Source organism: Salvelinus sp. IW2-2015, linkage group LG18 (assembly GCF_002910315.2).
Source record: "Salvelinus sp. IW2-2015 linkage group LG18, ASM291031v2, whole genome shotgun sequence".
Lineage (NCBI taxonomy): Eukaryota > Metazoa > Chordata > Actinopteri > Salmoniformes > Salmonidae > Salvelinus > Salvelinus sp. IW2-2015.
The window spans coordinates 59,019,525-59,039,591 of record NC_036858.1 but is presented as its reverse complement, the minus strand read 5'-3'; the positions used below and the strand labels follow the sequence as shown (position 1 = coordinate 59,039,591).

The 20,067-nt window shown below is 42.6% G+C and overlaps 1 protein-coding gene across 3 annotated transcripts in view; it reads right to left on the bottom strand.

The window, feature by feature from the left end:
• adkb (adenosine kinase b) overlaps positions 1 to 20,067 on the bottom strand; it is a 272,625-nt gene that overhangs the window by 85,481 nt on the left and 167,077 nt on the right. For all 3 annotated transcript variants that reach the window (XM_024007874.2, XM_024007873.2, XM_024007875.2), the window contains one exon: positions 13,837 to 14,007. In XM_024007874.2, coding sequence (XP_023863642.1) covers positions 13,837 to 14,007 — 171 coding nt within the window. The remainder of the gene's footprint in view (positions 1 to 13,836; positions 14,008 to 20,067) is intronic.

Below are 20,067 nucleotides of genomic sequence, written 5' to 3'. Positions count from 1 at the left end.
CCACTTTTGGCCATGATTACAGACACCTGTGTGTCTTTTGACACTATATAAACGAGTCATCCCGCAGTGTTTGTGATTATACCCTGATGAAGACAGCTTAGCTGTCGAAACGTTGGATATTACATTTTTGCATCTGAGCTCCTAGCATCTGAGCTCCTAACTTATTTTCAAGTTTTCTACTCCGCTACCCAACACCTCGCCTAAATAGGTGTGCATTTATTTTTCTTCTTAATTGGTTGCACCAGATCTTATTTAGTGGCTTCATAACAAAGAGGGTGAATACATATGCATGCAGTTAAAACATTTTTTAAAAAGATCTAAACAAGTTTTTTTACACCATTTCATTTCACCAATTTGGAATATTTTGTGTTTGTCCATTACATGAAGTCAAAATAAAAATCAAGTTAAATTACAGCTTGTAATGCAACAAAATAGGAAAAACACCAAGGGGGATGAATAATTTTGCAAGGCACTGTGTATAGAGAATATTACAGCCTTCTACAGTAGCAACAAGCTGACATCCTGCACTCCTTCTGTACTCTTCTCTTCTTCTCCTGCTGTGACAGACAAACACTGGCTTCAGAAGCCAGCTGAGCTCAGGCATCTATTGATCTGCTCCCAGCAGTATCTCCTCATATCTCCTCTTACTTCCATAATTACTTCTCCTTCACAGGACTCCCTCTGCGGTGAGCCCCTCACATTATAGAGTGTGTGTGTATTTGTGTGTACATGCTTGCGTGCCTGTCTCTTGGCGTGTTTGTGTGTGTCAGCCTACTTGTTAACATGCTCTACAGGTCTCTCTCTGGGTTTCCGTGGCACTACCACCACAGAGAACACTACAGACGCCTCTTTTAACCCTATTCAATCCTGGAGATCCGGGAGCCGGCCCCTCAACTGCGGATTACAGTGGTTAGTCTGAGCTCCTCTGGTGAATGCTTGAGACATGCTGGCTACCAAAGTGCCATTATGACTCTCAAACAGACAGGCCAGAGCCCAGAGAGAGATAAACTTTGGATGGACAGTACAGGACTGTGGGTGGATGATGTTTTAATTGAGTTGTCCTCTTGGCCAGGTCTCCCTTGTAAAATATGTCTTCTGACCTCAATGGGACTTCCTGGATATATAAAGGTTTGAAAAAATCCATTAACAAAAGTATTGAAGTCCTATTCGAACTGCACTGTATTACAGGGCTTTTCATACTGTATGTTCGTAGCACTGGGCTAAGCCAAATATTGTGCAGTCTGAATGCCACATACACACATATACATACACTAACAAAAATATACATACAACACATAAATGCCTGCATCCGTAATGGGTCTGCGATCAAACGACCACCCCTCATCACTGTCAAACGCTCCCTAAAACACTTCTGCGAGCAGGCCTTTCTAATCGACCTGGCCGGGGTATCCTGGAATGACATTGACCTCATCCTGTCAGTAGAGGATGCCTGGTTATTCTTTAAAAGTGCCTTCCTCACCATCTTAAAGAAGCATGCCCCATTCAAGAAATTTAGAACCAGGAACAGATATAGTCCTTGGTTCACTCCAGATCTGTCTGCCCTTGACCAGCACAAAAACATCCTGTGGCGTTCTGCATTAGCATTAAATAGCCCCCGTCACATGCAACTTTTCAGGGAAGTTAGGAACAAATATACACAGGCAGTTACAAAAGCCAAGGCTAGCTTTTTCAAGCAGAAATTTGCTCCATGCAACACAAACCCAAAAAAGTTCTGGGACACTGTAAAGTCCATGGAGAATAAGAACATCTCCTCCCAGCTGCCCGCTGCACTGAAGATAGGAAACACTATAATTGAAGATAGGAAACACTATAATTGAGAATTTCAATAAGCATTTTTCTACGGCTGGCCATGCTTTCCACCTGGCTACCCCTACCCCCGGTCAACAGCACTGCACCCCCCACAGCTACTCGCCCAAGCCTTCCCCATTTCTCCTTCTCCCAAATCCAGTCAGCTGATGTTCTGAAAGAGCMGCAAAATCTGGACCCCTACAAATCAGCCGGGCTAGATAATCTGGACCCTTTCTTTCTAAAATTATCTGCTGAAATTGTTGCCACCCCTATTACTAGCCTGTTCAACCTCTCTTTTGTGTCGTCTGAGATTCCCAAAGATTGGAAAGCAGCTGCAGTCATCCCCCTCTTCAAAGGGGGGGACATTCTTGACCCAAACTGCTACAGACCTATATCTATCCTACCCTGCCTTTCTAAGGTCTTCGAAAGCCAGGTCAACAAACAGATTACCGACCATTTCGAATCCCACCATACCTTCTCCGCTATGCAATCTGGTTTCAGTGCTGGTCATGGGTGCACCTCAGCCACGCTCAAGGTCCTAAACGATATCTTAACCGCCATCGATAAGAAACGATACTGTGCAGCCATATTCATTGACCTGGCCAAGGCTTTCGTCTCTGTCAATCACCACATCCTCATCGGCAGACTCGACAGCCTTGGTTTCTCAAATGATTGCCTCGCCTGGTTCACCAACTACTTCTCTGATAGAGTTCAGTGTGTCAAATCGGAGGGTCTGTTGTCCGGGCCTCTGGCAGTCTCTATGGGGGTGCCACAGGGTTCAATTCTTGGACCGACTCTCTTCTCTGTATACATCAATGATGTCGCTCTTGCTGCTGGTGAGTCTCTGATCCACCTCTAAGCAGACGACACCATTCTGTATACTTCTGGCCCCTCTTTGGACACTGTGTTAACTAACCTCCAGACGAGCTTCAATGCCATACAACTCTCCTTCCGTGGCCTCCAATTGCTCTTAAATACAAGTAAAACTAAATGCATGCTATTCAATCGATCACTGCCCGCACCTGCCCGCCCGTCCAGCATCACTACTATGGACGGCTCTGACTTAGAATACGTGGACAACTACAAATACCTAGGTGTCTGGTTAGACTGTAAACTCTCCTTCCAGACTCACATTAAGCATCTCCAATCCAAAATGAAATCTCGAATCGGCTTCCTATTTCGCAACAAAGCATCCTTCACTCATGCTGCCAAACATACCCTCGTAAAACTGACCATCCTACCGATCCTCGACTTCGGCGATGTCATCTATAAAATAGCCTCCAACACTCTACTCAACAAATTGGATGCAGTTTATCACAGTGCCATCCGTTTTGTCACCAAAGCCCCATACACTACCCACCACTGCGACCTGTACGTTGGTTGGCCCTCGCTTCATACTCGTCGCCATACCCACTGGCTACAGGTTATCTACAAGTCTCTGCTCGGTAAAGCCCCACCTTATCTCAGCTCACTGGTCACCATAGCAGCAACCACCCGTAGCACACGCTCCAGCAGGTATATCTCACTGGTCACCCCCAAAGCCAATTCCTCCTTTGGTCGCCTTTCTTTCCAGTTCTCTGCTGCCAATGACTGGATCGAATTGCAAAAATCACTGAAGCTGGAGACTCATATCTCCCTCACTAGCTTTAAGCACCAGCTGTCAGAGCAGCTCACAGATCACTGCACCTGTACATAGCCCATCTGTAAACAGCCCATCTATCTACCTRATCCCCATACTGTATTTATTTATTTATCTTGCTCCTTTGCACCCCAGTATCTCTACTTGCACATTCATCTTCTGCACATCTACCATTCCAGTGTTTAATTGCTATATTGTAATTACTTCGCCACCATGGCCTATTTATTGCCTTAACTCCCTTATCTTACCTCATTTGCACTCACTGTATATAGACTTTTTGTTTTCTTTTTTCTACTGTATTATTGACTGTATGTTTTGTTTATTCCATGTGTAACTCTGTGTTGTTGTATGTGTCGAATTGCTATGCTTTATCTTGGCCAGGTCGCAGTTGGAAATGAGAACTTGTTCTCAACTAGCCTACCTGGTTAAATAAAAGTAGAATAAAAAATAAAAATAAAGTGTTGGTCTCATGTTTCATATTTTTGAAATAAAAGATCCCAGAAATGTTCCATACACACACATATATATATATTTACTTCCTAATGTTTTGTATACTCAGTGTAATATATATATATATATATATTTGTATACTCAGTGTAATATATAAATATATATTACACTGAGTATACAAAACATTAGGAAATATATATATATATATATATGTATATACTTCCAAAGTTGTGGCAAAATGGCTTAGAACATTTGTGGGCAGAACTGAAAAAGCGTGTGCGAGCAAGGAGGACTACAAACCTGACTCAGTTACAGCAGCTCTGTCAGGAGGAATGGGACAAAATTCACCCAACTTATTGTGGGAAGCTTGTGCAAGGCTACTCGAAACGTTTGACCCAAGTTAAACAATTTAAAGGCAATGCTACCAAATACTAATTGAGTGTATGTAAACTTCTGACCCACTGGGAATGATGAAAGAAATGAAAGCTGAAATAAATAATTCTCTCTACTATTATTCTGACATTTCACATTCTTAAAATAAAGTGGTGATCCTAACTGACCTAAGACAGGGAGTTTTTACTAGGATTAAATGTTAGGAATTGTGAAAAACTGAGTTTAAATGTATTTGGCTAAGGTGTATGTAAACTTCCGACTTCAACTGTACTACTGAACACAGCAAAGCAGGCCTGGGACTCATCACCACAGATGGAGACACAGTACATTAAATTAAAAGTTGGTCATGAAAGACAAAAAAGAGCAGTGTCTAATTTTTTTATGTATTTTTCCTCTCTGATGACAAATGGCGATTGTGACGGTTCGCTGAGAATCAAATCAAATTTTATTGGTCGCGTACATATATTTTGCAGATGTTGTCGCAGGTGCAACTTAATGATTATGTTCCTAGCTCCAACAGTGCAGCATACTTAACAATACACACAAATTCCCAAAATTAAAAATGTATTTTTTTWAAAGTATATACACTGCTCAAAAAAATAAAGGGAACACTTAAACAACACAATGTAACTCCAAGTCAATCACACTTCTGTGAAATCAAACCGTCCACTAAGAATATTTCATTCATTCAGATCTAGGATGTGTTATTTTAGTGTTCCCTTTATTTTCTTGAGCAGTGTATATACAGTGGGGAGAACAAGTATTTGATACACTGCCGATTTTGAAGGTTTTCCTACTTACAAAGCATGTAGAGGTCTGTAATTTTTATCATAGGTACACTTCAACTGTGAGAGACGGAATCTAAAACAAAAATACAGAAAATCACATTGTATGATTTTTAAGTAATTKATTTGCATTTTATTGCATGACATAAGTATTTGATCACCTACCAACCAGTAAGACTTCCGGCTCTCACAGATCTGTTAGTTTTTCTTTAAGAAGCCCTCCTGTTCTCCACTCATTACCTGTATTAACTGCACCTGTTTGAACTCGTTACCTGTATAAAAGACACCTGTCCACACACTCAATCAAACAGACTCCAACCTCTCCACAATGGCCAAGACCAGAGAGCTGTGTAAGGACATCAGGGATAAAATTGTAGACCTGCACAGGCTGGGATGGGCTACAGGACAATAGGCAAGCAGCTTGGTGAGAAGGCAACAACTGTTGGCGCAATTATTAGAAAATGGAAGAAGTTCAAGATGACGGTCAATCACCCTCGGTCTGGGGCTCCATGCAAGATCTCACCTCGTGGGGCATCAATGATCATGAGGAAGGTGAGGGATCAGCCCAYAACTACACGGCAGGACCTGGTCAATGACCTGATAGAGAGCTGGAACCACAGTCTCAAGGAAAACCATTAGTAACACACTACGCCGTCATGGATTAAAATCCTGCAGAGCACGCAAGGTCCCCCTGCTCAAGCCAGCGCATGTCCAGGCCCGTCTGAAGTTTGCCAATGACCATCTGGATGATCCAGAGGAGGAATGGGAGAAGGTCATGTGGTCTGATGAGACAAAAATAGAGCTTTTTGGTCTAAACTCCACTCGCCGTGTTTGGAGGAAGAAGAAGGATGAGTAGTGAAGCATGGAGGTGGAAACATCATTCTTTGGGGATGCTTTTCTGCAAAGGGGACAGGACGACTGCACCGTATTGAGGGGAGGATGGATGGGGCCATGTATCGCGAGATCTTGGCCAACAACCTCCTTCCCTCAGTAAGAGCATTGAAGATGGGTCGTGGCTGGGTCTTCCAGCATGACAACGACCCGAAACACACAGCCAATACTCCAGAATGTTATGAAGAGTGATCAGATGAATTACAATTAATTGCAAAGTCACATGCAAATGAACTGAATCCCAAAAAAACATTTCCACTGCATTTCAGACCTGCAACAAATGGACCAGCTGACATTATGTCAGTGATTCTCTCGTTAACACAGGTGTGAGTGTTGACGAGGACAAGGCTGGAGATCACTCTGTCATGGTGATTGAGTTCGAATAATAGACTGGAAGCTTCAAAAGGAGGGTGGTGCTTGGAATCATTGTTCTACCTCTATCAATCATGGTTACCTGCAAGGAAACATGTGCCGTCATCATTGCTTTGCACACAAAAGGCTTCACAGGCAAGGATATTGCTGCCAGTAAGATTGCACCTAAATCAACCATTTATCGGATCATCAAGAACTTCAAGGAGAGCGGTTCAATTGTTGTGAAGAAGGCTTCATGGCGCCCAAGAAATTCCAGCAAGCGCCAGGACCGTCTCATAAAGTTGATTCAGCTGCGGGATCGGGGCACCACCAGTACAGAGCTTGCTCAGAAACGGCAGCAGGCAGGTGTGAGTGCATCTGCACTCACAGTGAGGAGAAGACTTTTGGAGGATGGCCTGGTGTCAAGAAGGGCAGCAAAGAAGCCACTTCTCTCAAGGAAAAACATCAGGGACAGGCTGATATTCTGAAAAAGGTACAGGGATTGGACTGCTGAGGACTGGGGTAAAGTCATTTTCTCTGATGAATCCCCTTTCCGATTGTTTGGGGCATCCGGAAAAAAGCTTGTCCGTAGAAGACAAGGTGAGCGCTACCATCAGTCCTGATTCATGACAACAGTAAAGCATCCTGAGACCATTCATGTGTGGGGGTGCTTCTCAGCCAAGGGAGTGGGCTCACTCACAATTTTGCCTAAGAACACAGCCATGAATAAAGAATGGTACCAACACATCCTCCAAGAACAACTTCTCCCAACCATCCAGGAACAGTTTGGTGACGAACAATGCCTTTTCCAGCATGATGGAGCACCTTGCTATAAGGCAAAAGTGATAACTAAGTGGCTCGGGGAACAAAACATCAATATTTTGGGTCTATGGCCAGGAAACTCCCCAGATCTTCATCCCATTGAGAACTTGTGGTCAATCCTCAAGAGGCGGGTGGACAAACAAAAACCCACAAATTCTGACAAACACCAAGCATTGATTATGCAAGAATGGGCTGCCATCAGTCAAGATGTGGCCCAGAAGTTAATTGACAGCATGCCAGGGCAGATTGCAGAGGTCTTGAAAAAGAAGGGTCAACACTGCAAATATTGACTCTTTGCATCAATTTCATGTAACTGTCAATAAAAGCCTTTGATACTTATGAAATGCTTAATAATTATACTTAATAATTATTATACTTAATAATTATACGTAATTATACTTCAGTATTCCATAGTAACATCTGACAAAAATATCTAAAGACACTGAAGGAGCAAACTTTGTGGAAATTAATATTTGTGTCATTCTCAAAACRTTTGGCCACGACTCTACATAGGGCAGCAGTCTAAGTTCAGGACAGGGTACTGAGTGGAGGCCGGCTAGTAACAGTGACGTGTGCGTCCCAAATGACACCCTATTTCCTACATGGAATTAGGCCTCCCAATTGGATATCATCAGGCCATGGTGTAAACACAGAGGTTAATGTTTCTGTCTACTATCCTCAGAGGAAACTTGGAGGGAGGGAGAGAGAGAGAGAGAGAGAGAGGAGCTTTAAAAGAGAAGGGTGTTTCAGTTAAGTTAATCTGTCTTCCACATCTCTTTGTTTTCGCCAGTGAGACTGACTGACCGGCCGGCTGACCCACAGGATATTTTCCCCAAGCTAAGAGGCACATCTCCAGACCGCTGTGGGTGAGCTGTCAATGGGAAATTCTCTCTCTCACTCCCTCTTGCTCTCCCTCTCCCTCTCTCTCAGCCACAGGCCCCCTAGCAGTCCATCAAACAAACAAAGCCAGGATGATGAATCATATTGCTAGAGATGTTGGAGAAGAGAAACACCATGGCCATATATCTATCCGACCTGGGTTCAAGTACTGTTTGAAATTATTAAAAATACTTTGGCTGTGAATAAGTTGATGACTTGCCTGTTGCAATGGAACCAATAGAAAAGTTTTGGTACCAAATCAAATCAGATTTTTCACATGATTCGTAAACAACAGATGTAGACATACAGTGAAATGCTAARTAACGTGTCCTTCCAACAATGCAGTGTTAAAGATAAAATAAAAAATTGTGACGAGGAAAAAATAAAGTGAATAATGAATAACGAGTAAAAATAACATTGGAAACCCCACCCACCTGACAAACCCCGCCCACCTGGCACTCCAGGCAGACTAGAGCAAASACTACAAAGTATTTYAAAGATTTGAAATAGTATTTAAACCCAGGTCTAAATTGCCCTGTATATCTAGCTCTCTCTCCACTGCCCCTCAGTCTGTGTGCCTTTTCCACACAGACACCCACGTCAACTATCCTGGAAAAATCATTACCCTACCACCTCACACACACACTGCAAACATCCTTACCCCAACTCACACACACTGCATGCAGATGGAGGATGAGAGAGAGAGAACAGGGCTGGGGGTCAAAACGCCTGAGGAGAATTTCATGACAATAACCTTCTGTAGAACTACTTCTATTCCTCCACCCCGATAACAGAAGGGCTGGGCTGGGGGATGGATGGGAAAATAAGCAAGATCAACCACACAGACAATATTATGTGGGGAAACATTCATAACATAGGAACTACAACAGAGGCGAAAGAAGAAGAAGAAGAAGAAGAAAAATAAGTCATTTCCTCTTTTTATAGCCCCAGGAACTTGGGAGCACTTGGGCTAAATGCTCTTTAAAAACAGCTTGAACACTAGAATGATGATGGTTCCTTCGCCAGGGCAGGGTATATTAATATGTTAGCAATATGCTATCCCACTTTTTTTAAATGGCTCGCCTATTGAGTATTCAATTACAATGGTTGGTGGCTTCTCGTTTGTCGTTTGGAAGATGGGCCTTTGGCCCACATAAATAAGCTCCTCCTGAGAGCAGAAGAGAGTGGAGGTGTTGAATGGATTGGACAGGGCTGGAAGGAGCTTCCCATATGGGGCAGATGGGCTATAGGCTATAAAGTAAATGACAGAGGGAGGGAGGGAGGGAGGGAGGGAGGGAGGGAGGGAGGGAGGGAGGGAGGGAGGGAGGGAGGGAAAGGAAGAGGTGGAGGCTGTCTATGATAAGCAAGGCTGTGTGATGCCAAGGAAAGAGGAAAATGGGAGAAATTGAAATTGGCTGTGGGTAATATCCTAAAGCCTCTTCATCTGTATTAGCATTGCAGTTTGTTATATGAGGAAGAACGTTATTTTAAACTGTTAAAACGTTTTACTTCTATGTTCCCGTTTTCTTCATCTTGCTGCCCATATTTAGGGCTGAACAAAAATGCCCCAATTACTAGAAGCAATCTAAATTGAACTGCTATGAATCATCGTAGCTTAAGGAAACATCAGTCAGGGTAATTAATTCTGTCTCAATTAATCGTTCCATTTCTCTATCTATGATATGTCTAATACGTCCCACATTACACCCTATTCCTATTTAGTTCACTACTTTTTTTACGAGGGTCCATAGGGCTCTGGTACAAAGTAGTGCACTATATAGGGAATAGGCCCACACCAAAATTCCACAATAAAATCAAGGCTAATGTTAGCCTAATTGCCCAATCCTTTTCCTCTTTCGCTCCCTCGACTCCATTGTGTGTTTTATCTCATCGGTATGCTCAAACGGCAAAACCAAATTATCTGATAATTTTATCGGCGAAAGAATCCTCTGGCATATGGTAAATTTTTTCAGGTGGTAATGACTCCCTCATTGGAAACGAATTAGCTGTGGCTATTAAACGGAGAGGAATGGTAATGCCCTGGATGGCTTCATGTTAGGTAGCTAGTCAGGAGAGAGAGAGGAGAGGAGGGGAGGAGAGGAGGGGATAAGAAGTAAGGGGAGGAAGAGAGAAAGAAAGAGAGAAGGGAGAAGAGACTTAATTAGGCCTTTGCTGTTGCCAGGTTATCACACTATGTTTGCCAATCAAGTGGAGCAGGCAGCACTGTCTGATGTGTGACTGTATGCACTCACACCTCCATCTCTCTAACCTCACCATCCACTGTCTAGCTTTATGTCAGTGGCCCCCAGCCGCAGACACACAGGCAGTGTAAGAGAGACTGACAGCTCTCTGGTTTAGAGTGTGTTGTGTGTGGGGGGGGCTAACAGCAGAACAGAGCAAGTCAGACACTAACTACACTATGTCCCAAAAAGGGCAGTAATTACAGGAGAGAGAGAGAAGAGAGAGAGAGAGAGAGAGAGAGAGAGAGAGAGAGAGAGAGAGAGAGAGAGAGAGAGACTGTCTAATGATAGGCCAGGCAGGGCTGTGTGATGCCAAGGCTCAAACAAGTAGCAGCAGGATAGAGTTACAGCAGCACAATCTCCTATGGCACAATCTCACACACACACTTCTATGCTGTCAAATCCTCCCATATCTTTCTAGTTTGACCAGCTTTTTTCAGCAACTGATATTGTTGAATTTGGTTGTCCTATTGACAGGTTTGCTAGCAACAAACTATTTAGCTAGCCTAGTGTTTGATATGCAATGCAATCTCCTCGTAATGAACAGTGTCCTAACTAGAAGGCAAACTGTTCTATGCCAGGCGAAATCGAGCATTACAGCTCATTGTTATGGAAGTATCCAAATGAATGTCACTCAAAAACAGTTTAAACAAATGCAAATGCAGCTACATTGCTGTTACTTTGGCTGCATAGATTGACATGACTGTGTTAGCCTGAGTTGGCTTGCTAGCAAGCAAGGGATAAGAACGTTGCCACTTGCCAGACAGCATGGCAACCGAATAAAAATTAACAAACGACGTCCATGTCTGTAGAACAGAAAGAATGTTGTTAGTTCTATCAACAGGTATAGAACTAACAACCAGATTTTGTGGAAAGACGAGAAAGTATGAATTAACTTTTCAAAAGTAAAGTATCATTGAAAACATGTTATTTCTGCCGGTAAATGTGTGCTTTAGAATTGTTTGTTGGCAACTGTGGTATAAACGGGATACATGCCTCTTTTTTGTACATTACCTTCAAAAAATGAACTACACTAAGGGCCTCGGCTCCGTCTCGTCCGACTGCGTTGTCCATTATTTCCATTTAATGGTCCTTTGTAGCTCAGTTAGTTGAGCATGGCGCTTGTAATGCCAGGGTAGTGGGTTCGATTCCCAGGACCACCCATATGTAAAATGTATGAACACATGGCTAAGTTGCTTTGGATAAATGGCATCTATTATAATGTTCAGTATGTGGATGTTTATCCCTTACATACAAGGCACTGAGACAAACATATGCAAATAGTATATAAATCTATAGGCATACAGTCAGGCCCATCATTAGTGGAACCCTTGATGAAGATGAGCAAAAAAAGTTGTATAAAATAAATCTTGCAAATTGCTATATCCCCCAATTTATCCCCCAATTTTTTTGTTTTTTCATCAGAAATGATTGCTTATGGGTAACTTCACGTATTTGTAAACTATTACTGTTCTCCGATTTTTTTATGCATAGATTTTAGATGTGTATTACATTTTTAGATTTTTTTGTGTGCAAAATGCTATATATCCATTGTTTATTTGGAATGGAATGTTCGTGTCAGGTATAGTTGACTGTGATATGTTGTTGTCTCACCTAGCTATCTTTAAGATGAATGCACTTAATGTAAGTTGCTCTGGATAAGAGCATCTGCTAAATGACTAAAATGTCAAATGTAAATGTACCCCATATAACATCAAGCAAAATATCCCACTAACGTCAAATATGCAGCACCATATTTTACCACATAGACACGAGCTCATTTTCTTCCTATGCTTCCATTTTTCGACACTGACCAAAAAGCACCGGTTCCAATTCAAGTGCCAATGCCGTTTATCAAACTCCAGGCGGTGCTATGGTCAGACGCATGAAAAAGTGTGTGTGTTTTATGGCTGAGGCAGTCCTGTTGCCTGTCACTCATCATGCACCATGCATGACCGCCAAGCAGCTCCAACCCTGACTGGCTCCCCACTGCAACGCACCACAGGAGGCCACGGTCTAGCCATATGAGCAGTCACTCCTGTACACCCCACTCCATCAACAGTCTGACATAGAGGGGGCCAACTGCCCAAGAGGTGTCAAAACACTCAAAGAGGAACTCTTCTACTTCCTTTAAGGTCTTTAAAGCATAGGGTTGGAAAATTACTAGTTTTTCAAGAAATCCGAGTTAGAGGATTCTCAGAATCAGGAGAAAATATGCAGGGAGTTAATCCTCCCACTGGGATTTCTGGTAAAGCTGGGAATTTTTGTGAAAGTTACCAGACTTTTGCAACCATAACAAGGGATGATGTTTACTGGAGCTGCTGTACAGTAGGGAAACTTCCTTCACTTGTTCCACAGAACATTGTAACAGCATTGTTTCACAAACACCATTGCACAGCTCTTTCAACACAAGCTAACGTTATAATTATCCACCGTCATTAAAATGTAATGACTGGTGGCGTGGGTAACATACCTTAACCAGTAGTGTTACAGTGGCTAGCTAACACCCACCCACCTGAAAATAAATAACATTTGCAAAATGTAGGCTGCATGCATCCCAAATGGCACCTTATTCCTATAGCTTATTCATATTCCCTATGGGGTTGTGAACTGCAACCTTTGACCAGGCCCCATAGGGAATATGAATAAGCTGCCAATTTGCAATGCAACCTAATAGAATGATTCCTTTCCGCAATTACGAGAAGTAGGGGTGAAGTCAGCTAAAGCAATAAATACTGAGTCTGATGTTGAGATGGTATCCTCCACTTCCTCCTCGAGTCTGTGGACTGCATCTCCATCCAAACAAGGCCCTGTATGTTTAGTAGCTTTAGCAGTAGGGGGTAGTGGGGAAGACGGGGGACGGGGAGGCAGTCCAAAGCTCTCTCCCCGTAGGTGCAGTGTGTCTTCAGCTCCGCTGTTAACCCCAAGCCTGGCTATCCCTGTTAGACGGGGACTTCCAGACCTGGGTTCAAATGGTTTGAGTGTTTGCTTTAGCCATCCTGGAATGTCAGGTAGGTGAGCTTTACACTTTTGGCACTATTCTATTGATTCCATTGCAACAGGCAATTACATCGTTTACAGGTGTATGACAGTAGAACTTAGCTCATGAAGCATTTTAAGTTATATTCTTTGAGACTCAATGGCTAGATAGCATTCATTTAAACGTCTAATAATGCATGTACTAATTCCATGGACAATGTACACCATTTTGCTTTCAACAAGGTGAGAGGACATGATATGTATTTATTTGACAGGGACAAGGGACATCAATTAAAATGTCTGTGAATGTGCCAGATGTAAAGACATAATGCTCAAACTGCCAAACTTTTTCCATCTCTCTAGCTCAATAAGTCGCTTTGAAAAACACGTTACGCAACCACAGCCAGCCGTCAGTTCTTACCTTACTGGAATGTGTAGCATATTTGGAATTGTTCCTGTAGTAGTGAACAGCACTGGGCAGCTTACAAACACACTCAAATGCTCTCTCACTAAACCAGAATAATGTGTTGTTGAACTGTGTAAACAGAATACATCAATCCAGTGGGAAGGTCTTTGAACAATGGCCCATTTCACTCACCGTCTCGTTGCCAAACAAGATGTCGACGTACGGCATGACCTTCATCATGGCCTCCTTGAAGAACTGGCTGATGAAGGGAGCCGAGAGGTTCAGGCTAAAGATCTTGTTGTTTTCAGAGGCGTGCTTCGCCACCTTCAGGATTGACTCTGGGGACACCGTCAGGAAGAAACCCTGAAAACAACACATGATATAACATCATGAAACAAGACAATATACACTAGTATCATCATGTTTCTTCCCTGTCTCTCTCTCTCACACACACACACACACACACACACACACACACACACACACACACACACACACACACACACACACACACACACACACACACACACACACACACACACACACAGAGACATGCACACAGACAACACCCTGCAAACAGATAATAATAATAATACAAATAATAATAAAATACACGAGCATCATGATCACTTCTTCTGTTATGATCGCCAAGTGCAGTAGAAACAACCCCCATAGCTCCACACGTACAGTACGGGCAGACATAACAGTCTGTGAGCTGATGGACAACATGAACTAAAATGTGCTCCCTCTCTGATCCAACTGCTCATTTGTGGCTTCTGGAGTCTGACAAGAGAATTACGGGGTACAATTTAATACACTGTAACAAGGTGAGGCATTGACATATCATGAGAAAGGCAGTGTAATGCGCGAGGGGTGGTTAGGCCTAAGCATTTATCTAAAATGGTTTCTTGGAACGTACACAGTTCAGACAAAGAAAATAGATAGCTGCGAAATCCAGCGTCTGGCGGTGGTCCATGGCCGTGTTCTGAAGGAAGCAACATGCACATATCGGATGAACGGGAAAACAAAAGTCTGGTCTGGACTCTGGTTACTGGGAAAGAGGAGGTCTGCTCATTGTGTGAATGAATAGAAATCAGGTAAGACAACACCTCTGTGTTGCAGGTTGAAATCCGATGCGAGACTCTCCTGCAAGTCACACAAAACCACCCCTCTCTTTGATGCTGATCTCCTTAACCATGTTTTTCAGCTACAAGCGTCTCTTCTAGACAACCACTGTGTCACAATAGGGGCAGGAGTAAGGATAAAAAAAATACATTGTGTATGGTGATACATTTAATCTAGCTGAAAAGCTTCCATTGTGGCTGAACAGTGCACCTCTCTCATTAAAGCAAGTATGACATTTGCAGCGAGCAAATAGAGGAGCGACCTTCATGTTGTAAAGGAAAGAGACTAATACTGCTGAATGGAGGGTACCCGGTTAGTCAATCAAATGTAACAATGTATTACATGGTACAAAGTGGGGGAATATTTAATCTTGAAATAGTTTTTTTGTGTGTTTTTTTAACTCTCTGCAGGAATTGTCATTACTTTATACATTGCTTTACACAGTATGTCATCATGCGGATGTGGAAAATGTCTCTGGTTAGGAATGACTAGGACTGCCCTTGGGTTGCAATATCAGGGTAACACAATGTTCCATCTGCGTAAAATTTAAGGTGTTTTGAATGGGAACTCATCATGAACACGTGTGTGTATATATGTGTGTGTGTGTGTGTGTGTGTGTGTGTGTGTGTGTGTGTGTGTGTGTGTGTGTGTGTGTGTAAAAAGATGGCCAATCATTGACCCTTACATTTCTCAATCTGAGTGTGCCAGCATGTCAGTGTCAGAGGAAACGGAGATTGCTTTCTGACACAAATGGCCTTTTTGTAGTTGTAGAGAAACTATGGGCCTGGTCAAAAGTAGTGCACTATATAGGGAATAGGGTTCCATTTGGTAAGCCTAATGTTAGCTGCTCTAATAAAAAGGTCTGAGTCTTCAGATATCCGCAAAACAAAAAATTGTAATGGTACTTTTTTGGACAATAAACAAAAACATACCTCGATAAAACAATAAACAACTTAACGTATCCATACATTTCCACAAACATTCATGACATCACGCTTGCTCAGACCCACGTTCCTACCGCATCCACACCCAATGTTGTTTCCAATGCTTGTAAGACTCTGCCCCATATGACTTTAGATTGTGTTTTGTTGTTTCTGTCTGTAGACAGATTTTTTTCAATATTTAAATAAAATATTTAATTATTCTCTTAACGCTGGAGTATCATTTGACTTCCAGTATTTCAGTAGGGGCTTCTTCAATATAAGTGACGAAAATAATATTGTCCAAACCATTAGGTATTTCACCACACCCTCATATGTCATGTCTTGAAAAACGCCAATAGACGGATTAAAAGTAAACTTACATTGTAAAACTTCTGACAGACAGCTTTCTAACTCTGCCCATAACTTTTGGACTTTACTGCACTCCCAGAAGGCATGAATTATTGAGTCAGTGTTCATTTTACACTTAAGATATGACTATGCTGTAGTGCTGTAGAATTTGTGATCTTTCTCTCTCCAATCCTTATAACATTATCTCCAATCCTTATAACATTACCAATCTCTCCACCGGACCTGACAAATAGGCTATATGATGGKCATTGATCACCTGATCATTCTTTCCTTTGTTGGTCTTTCTCACAACTCATCTTTCTATTCTAAACGATATGTCAGCTTTGATGCAAAAAAATATTTATATACACTGCTCAAAAAAATAAAGGGAACACTTAAACAAACCAATGTAACTCCAAGTCAATCACACTTCTGTGAAATCAAACTGTCCACTTAGGAAGCAACACTGATTGACAATAAATTTCACATTGGCTGTTGTGCAAATGAATGAGACAAACAGGATTGGGGAAATTATATGGCAATTAAGCAAGACACCCCCGCGAAGTAAAGGAGTGTGTTCTTGCAGGTGGTGCGACCCACAGTATCCACTTTCAGCTTCCTATGCTTCCTGGGCTGATGTCTTTGGGCACCTTTTGATGCTGGCGGTGGTCTTTCACTCTAGTGGTAAGCCATGAGACGGAGTCCTACCACCCACACAAGTGGCTCAAGTCAGTCGGCAAGCTCAATACAGGATGGCATTCCATCAACCTGGCGAGTGCTGTTTTGGCATAGAGAGGTTTGCTCGCTGTCTTCGCCTCTCAGCGTAGTGTCCCATGAGCATGGAGTGCGCTACTTCCTTAGCGAGACCAGGTCGTCCCAGTACATCAGCGAGACGTGGATGGAGGCCGTAGGAGGCACAACCCAGCAGCAGACCGTACCATCCGCCTTTTGATTGCGATCGGACGGTTAATGCAGGAGGAGCCACTGCAGAGCCCACTGCAATATTGACCTCAGTCAGGCGCCGCGAAGATGTGTGCATGTGTCTGCCTCAAACGGTCGACATGGACTCTCAAGGATGTCCTGGTTCGACGGGCCGACGTCCACAGGTGGGGTGTTTGTGCTTTACAGCCGCAATCTACCGTTGTCAGCACCTCACTGATTGCGGTGTGTGGCCTTGTGCTCAGACGAAACCCAAGATTGGCAATTCCCCCTGCCCTTTCAAATCGTTGGGTCTCTTGGCCCTGTTGCTTCTTCACAGATGAAAGCAGCGTTCACCACTGAGCACATGTGACAGACGTGACAGAGTCTGGAGACGCCGTGGAGAAACGTTCTGCTGCCTTGCAACATCCTCCAGCATGACCTTGGTTAGCGGTGGGTCAGTCATGGTGTGGGGTGGCGTTTCTTTGGGGGGCCGCACAACCTCTCCATGTGCTCGCCAGAGGTAGCCTGGACTGCCATTAGTGCCGCAGATGAGATCTCAGACCCCTTGTGTGAGGACCATATGCTGGTATGCGGTTGGCCCTGGGTTCCTCCTAATGCAAGACAATCTAGAACCTCATGTGGCTGGAGTGTTGTCAGCAGTTCCTGCAAGAGGAAGGCATTGATGCTATGGGACTGGCCCACCCGTTCCCCAGGACCTGAATCCATTGATTCACATCTGGGACCATCATGTCTCGCTCCATTCCACCAACGCCACGTTGCAGCCACAAGACTGTCCAGGAGTTGGCGGATGCTTTAGTCCAGGTCTGGGAGGAGATCCCTCAGGAGACCATCCGCCACCTCATCAGGAGCATGCCCAGGCGTGTAGGGGAGGTCAAACAGGCACGTGGAGGCCACACACACTACGAGCCTTTCATGTTTTGACTTGTTTTAAGGAATTACCATCACAAGTTGGATCAGCCTGTAGTGTGGTTTTCCACTTTAATTTTGAGTGTGACTCCAAATCCAGACCTCCATGGGTTGATAAATTTGATTTCCATTGATAATTTTTGTGTGATTTTGTTGTCAGCACATTCAACTATGTAAAGAAAAAAMTATTTAATAAGAATATTTCATTCATTCAGATCTAGGATGTGTTATTTTAGTGTACCCTTTATTTTTTTGAGCAGTGTATATAGTACCAGTCAAAAGTTTGCACACACCTACTCATTCAAGGGTTTTTCTTTAGTTTTACTATTGTCTACATTATAGAATAATAGTGAAGACATCAAAACGATGAAATAACACATGTGGAATCATGTAAGCGCACAGCCAACACTACGTAGGAGTGGCTTTGGGACAAGTCTCTCAGGAGGCTGAAGAAATTTGTCTTGTCACCTAAAACCCTCGCATAATGTTTACATATCTTGCATCACTCATCTCACATGTATATAATGTATTTTATACCATCTATTACATCTTGCCTATGCCGCRCTGTCATTGCTCATCCATATATTTATATGTATATATTCTTATCCCATTCCTTTACTTAGATTTGTGTGTATTAGGTAGTTGTTATGGAATTGTTAGATTACATGTTAGATATTGCTGTACTGTCAGAACTAGAAGCACACGCATTTTGCTACACTCGCAATAACATCTGCTAACCATGTGTGTGTGACCAATACAATTTGATTTGATGTCCTTGAATGGCCCAGCCAAAGCCCGGACTTGAACCCGAACGAACATCTCTGGAGAGACCTGAAAATAGCTGTGCAGCGACGCTCCCCATCCATGATCTGCAGAGAAGAACGAGAGAAACTCCCCAAATAGAGGTGTGCCAAGCTTGTAGCGTCATACCCAAGAAGACTSGAGGCTGTAATCGCTGCCAAAGGTGTTTCAACAAAGTACTTAGAAAAGAGTCTGAATACTTATGTAAATGTGATAGTTTTTAAAATTTTGTATAAACGTAAAAACACTTCTAAAAACCTGTTTTTGCATTGTCATTATGGGAGATTGTCTGTAGATTGATTAAAAACAATTTAATACATTTTAGAATAAGGCTGTAAAGTAACAACATGTGGAAAAGTCAAGGGGTCTGAATACTTTCCGAATGCACTGTGTGTGTGTGTGTGTGTGTGTGTGTGTGTGTGTGTGTATATGTATTATATATATAATATATATAAAAACATATAAAATATATATATATAAAATATATATAGAAATATATAAAATATACACACACACACACATTTTTTCTTCCCTATTAAAACATTTCATGTTTCCATGTTTGATGTTACAGAAATGCCTTAGGCTGGCCTTTCATAAAATAATGCATGCATGGTTCTCAGCTTTGTGACTCCACTCCAGTAGTGGTTTGTGGGTAAGAAAGAAGCAGAAGCTCAAGCCATGAGAAATTTCAATTCCAATCGTCAGCTTGACTGTTTGTACAGAGCAGAAACTGAAGAAGGTAAGTCTTTAGCACAGTGCTGGAGTGGATCAAGTGTCCACAACAACAGATCCAGTTTCCCCAGGTGTCAGAGAGAGCTTGTGAAGTAGAGGCGTATCACCTTTCCAGGTCACGCTGATCAAAGTGGCTCCGAGGTACACTTTGTACAATTTCCATCCAGCCAAAACATTTAATAAGGGCAGTTAGAGGTTCAGACATGTTGTTTGCTTGGCAAATAATAATAAGAAGTGATGTTTGGCTTCTGTCGAGCTGTAATTTGAGGGAGAAATTGGAAAGCGACACGTACATTTTTCACTGTTTACCCAAAAGAGGAATGACTTCCTCTTCTTGGCCCGCACAATGAAAAATGTCCTAAGTGGCAGTACTGAAATGAAATCTTCTGGTAATATGACCACAGTAAGTCTTACTGTGCAGTTAGAACAGTTAGTTTAACACACACACACACACACACACACACACACACACCTGTCTCTTATACACATCTAGATGTGTATAATTGTATAGTACCAGTCAAAAGTTTGGACACACCTACTCATTCAAGAGTTTTTCTTATTTTCAGTACTTTCAACATTGTAGAATAATAGTGAAGACATCAAAACTATGAAAAAAGACATATGGAATCATGTAGTAACCAAGATA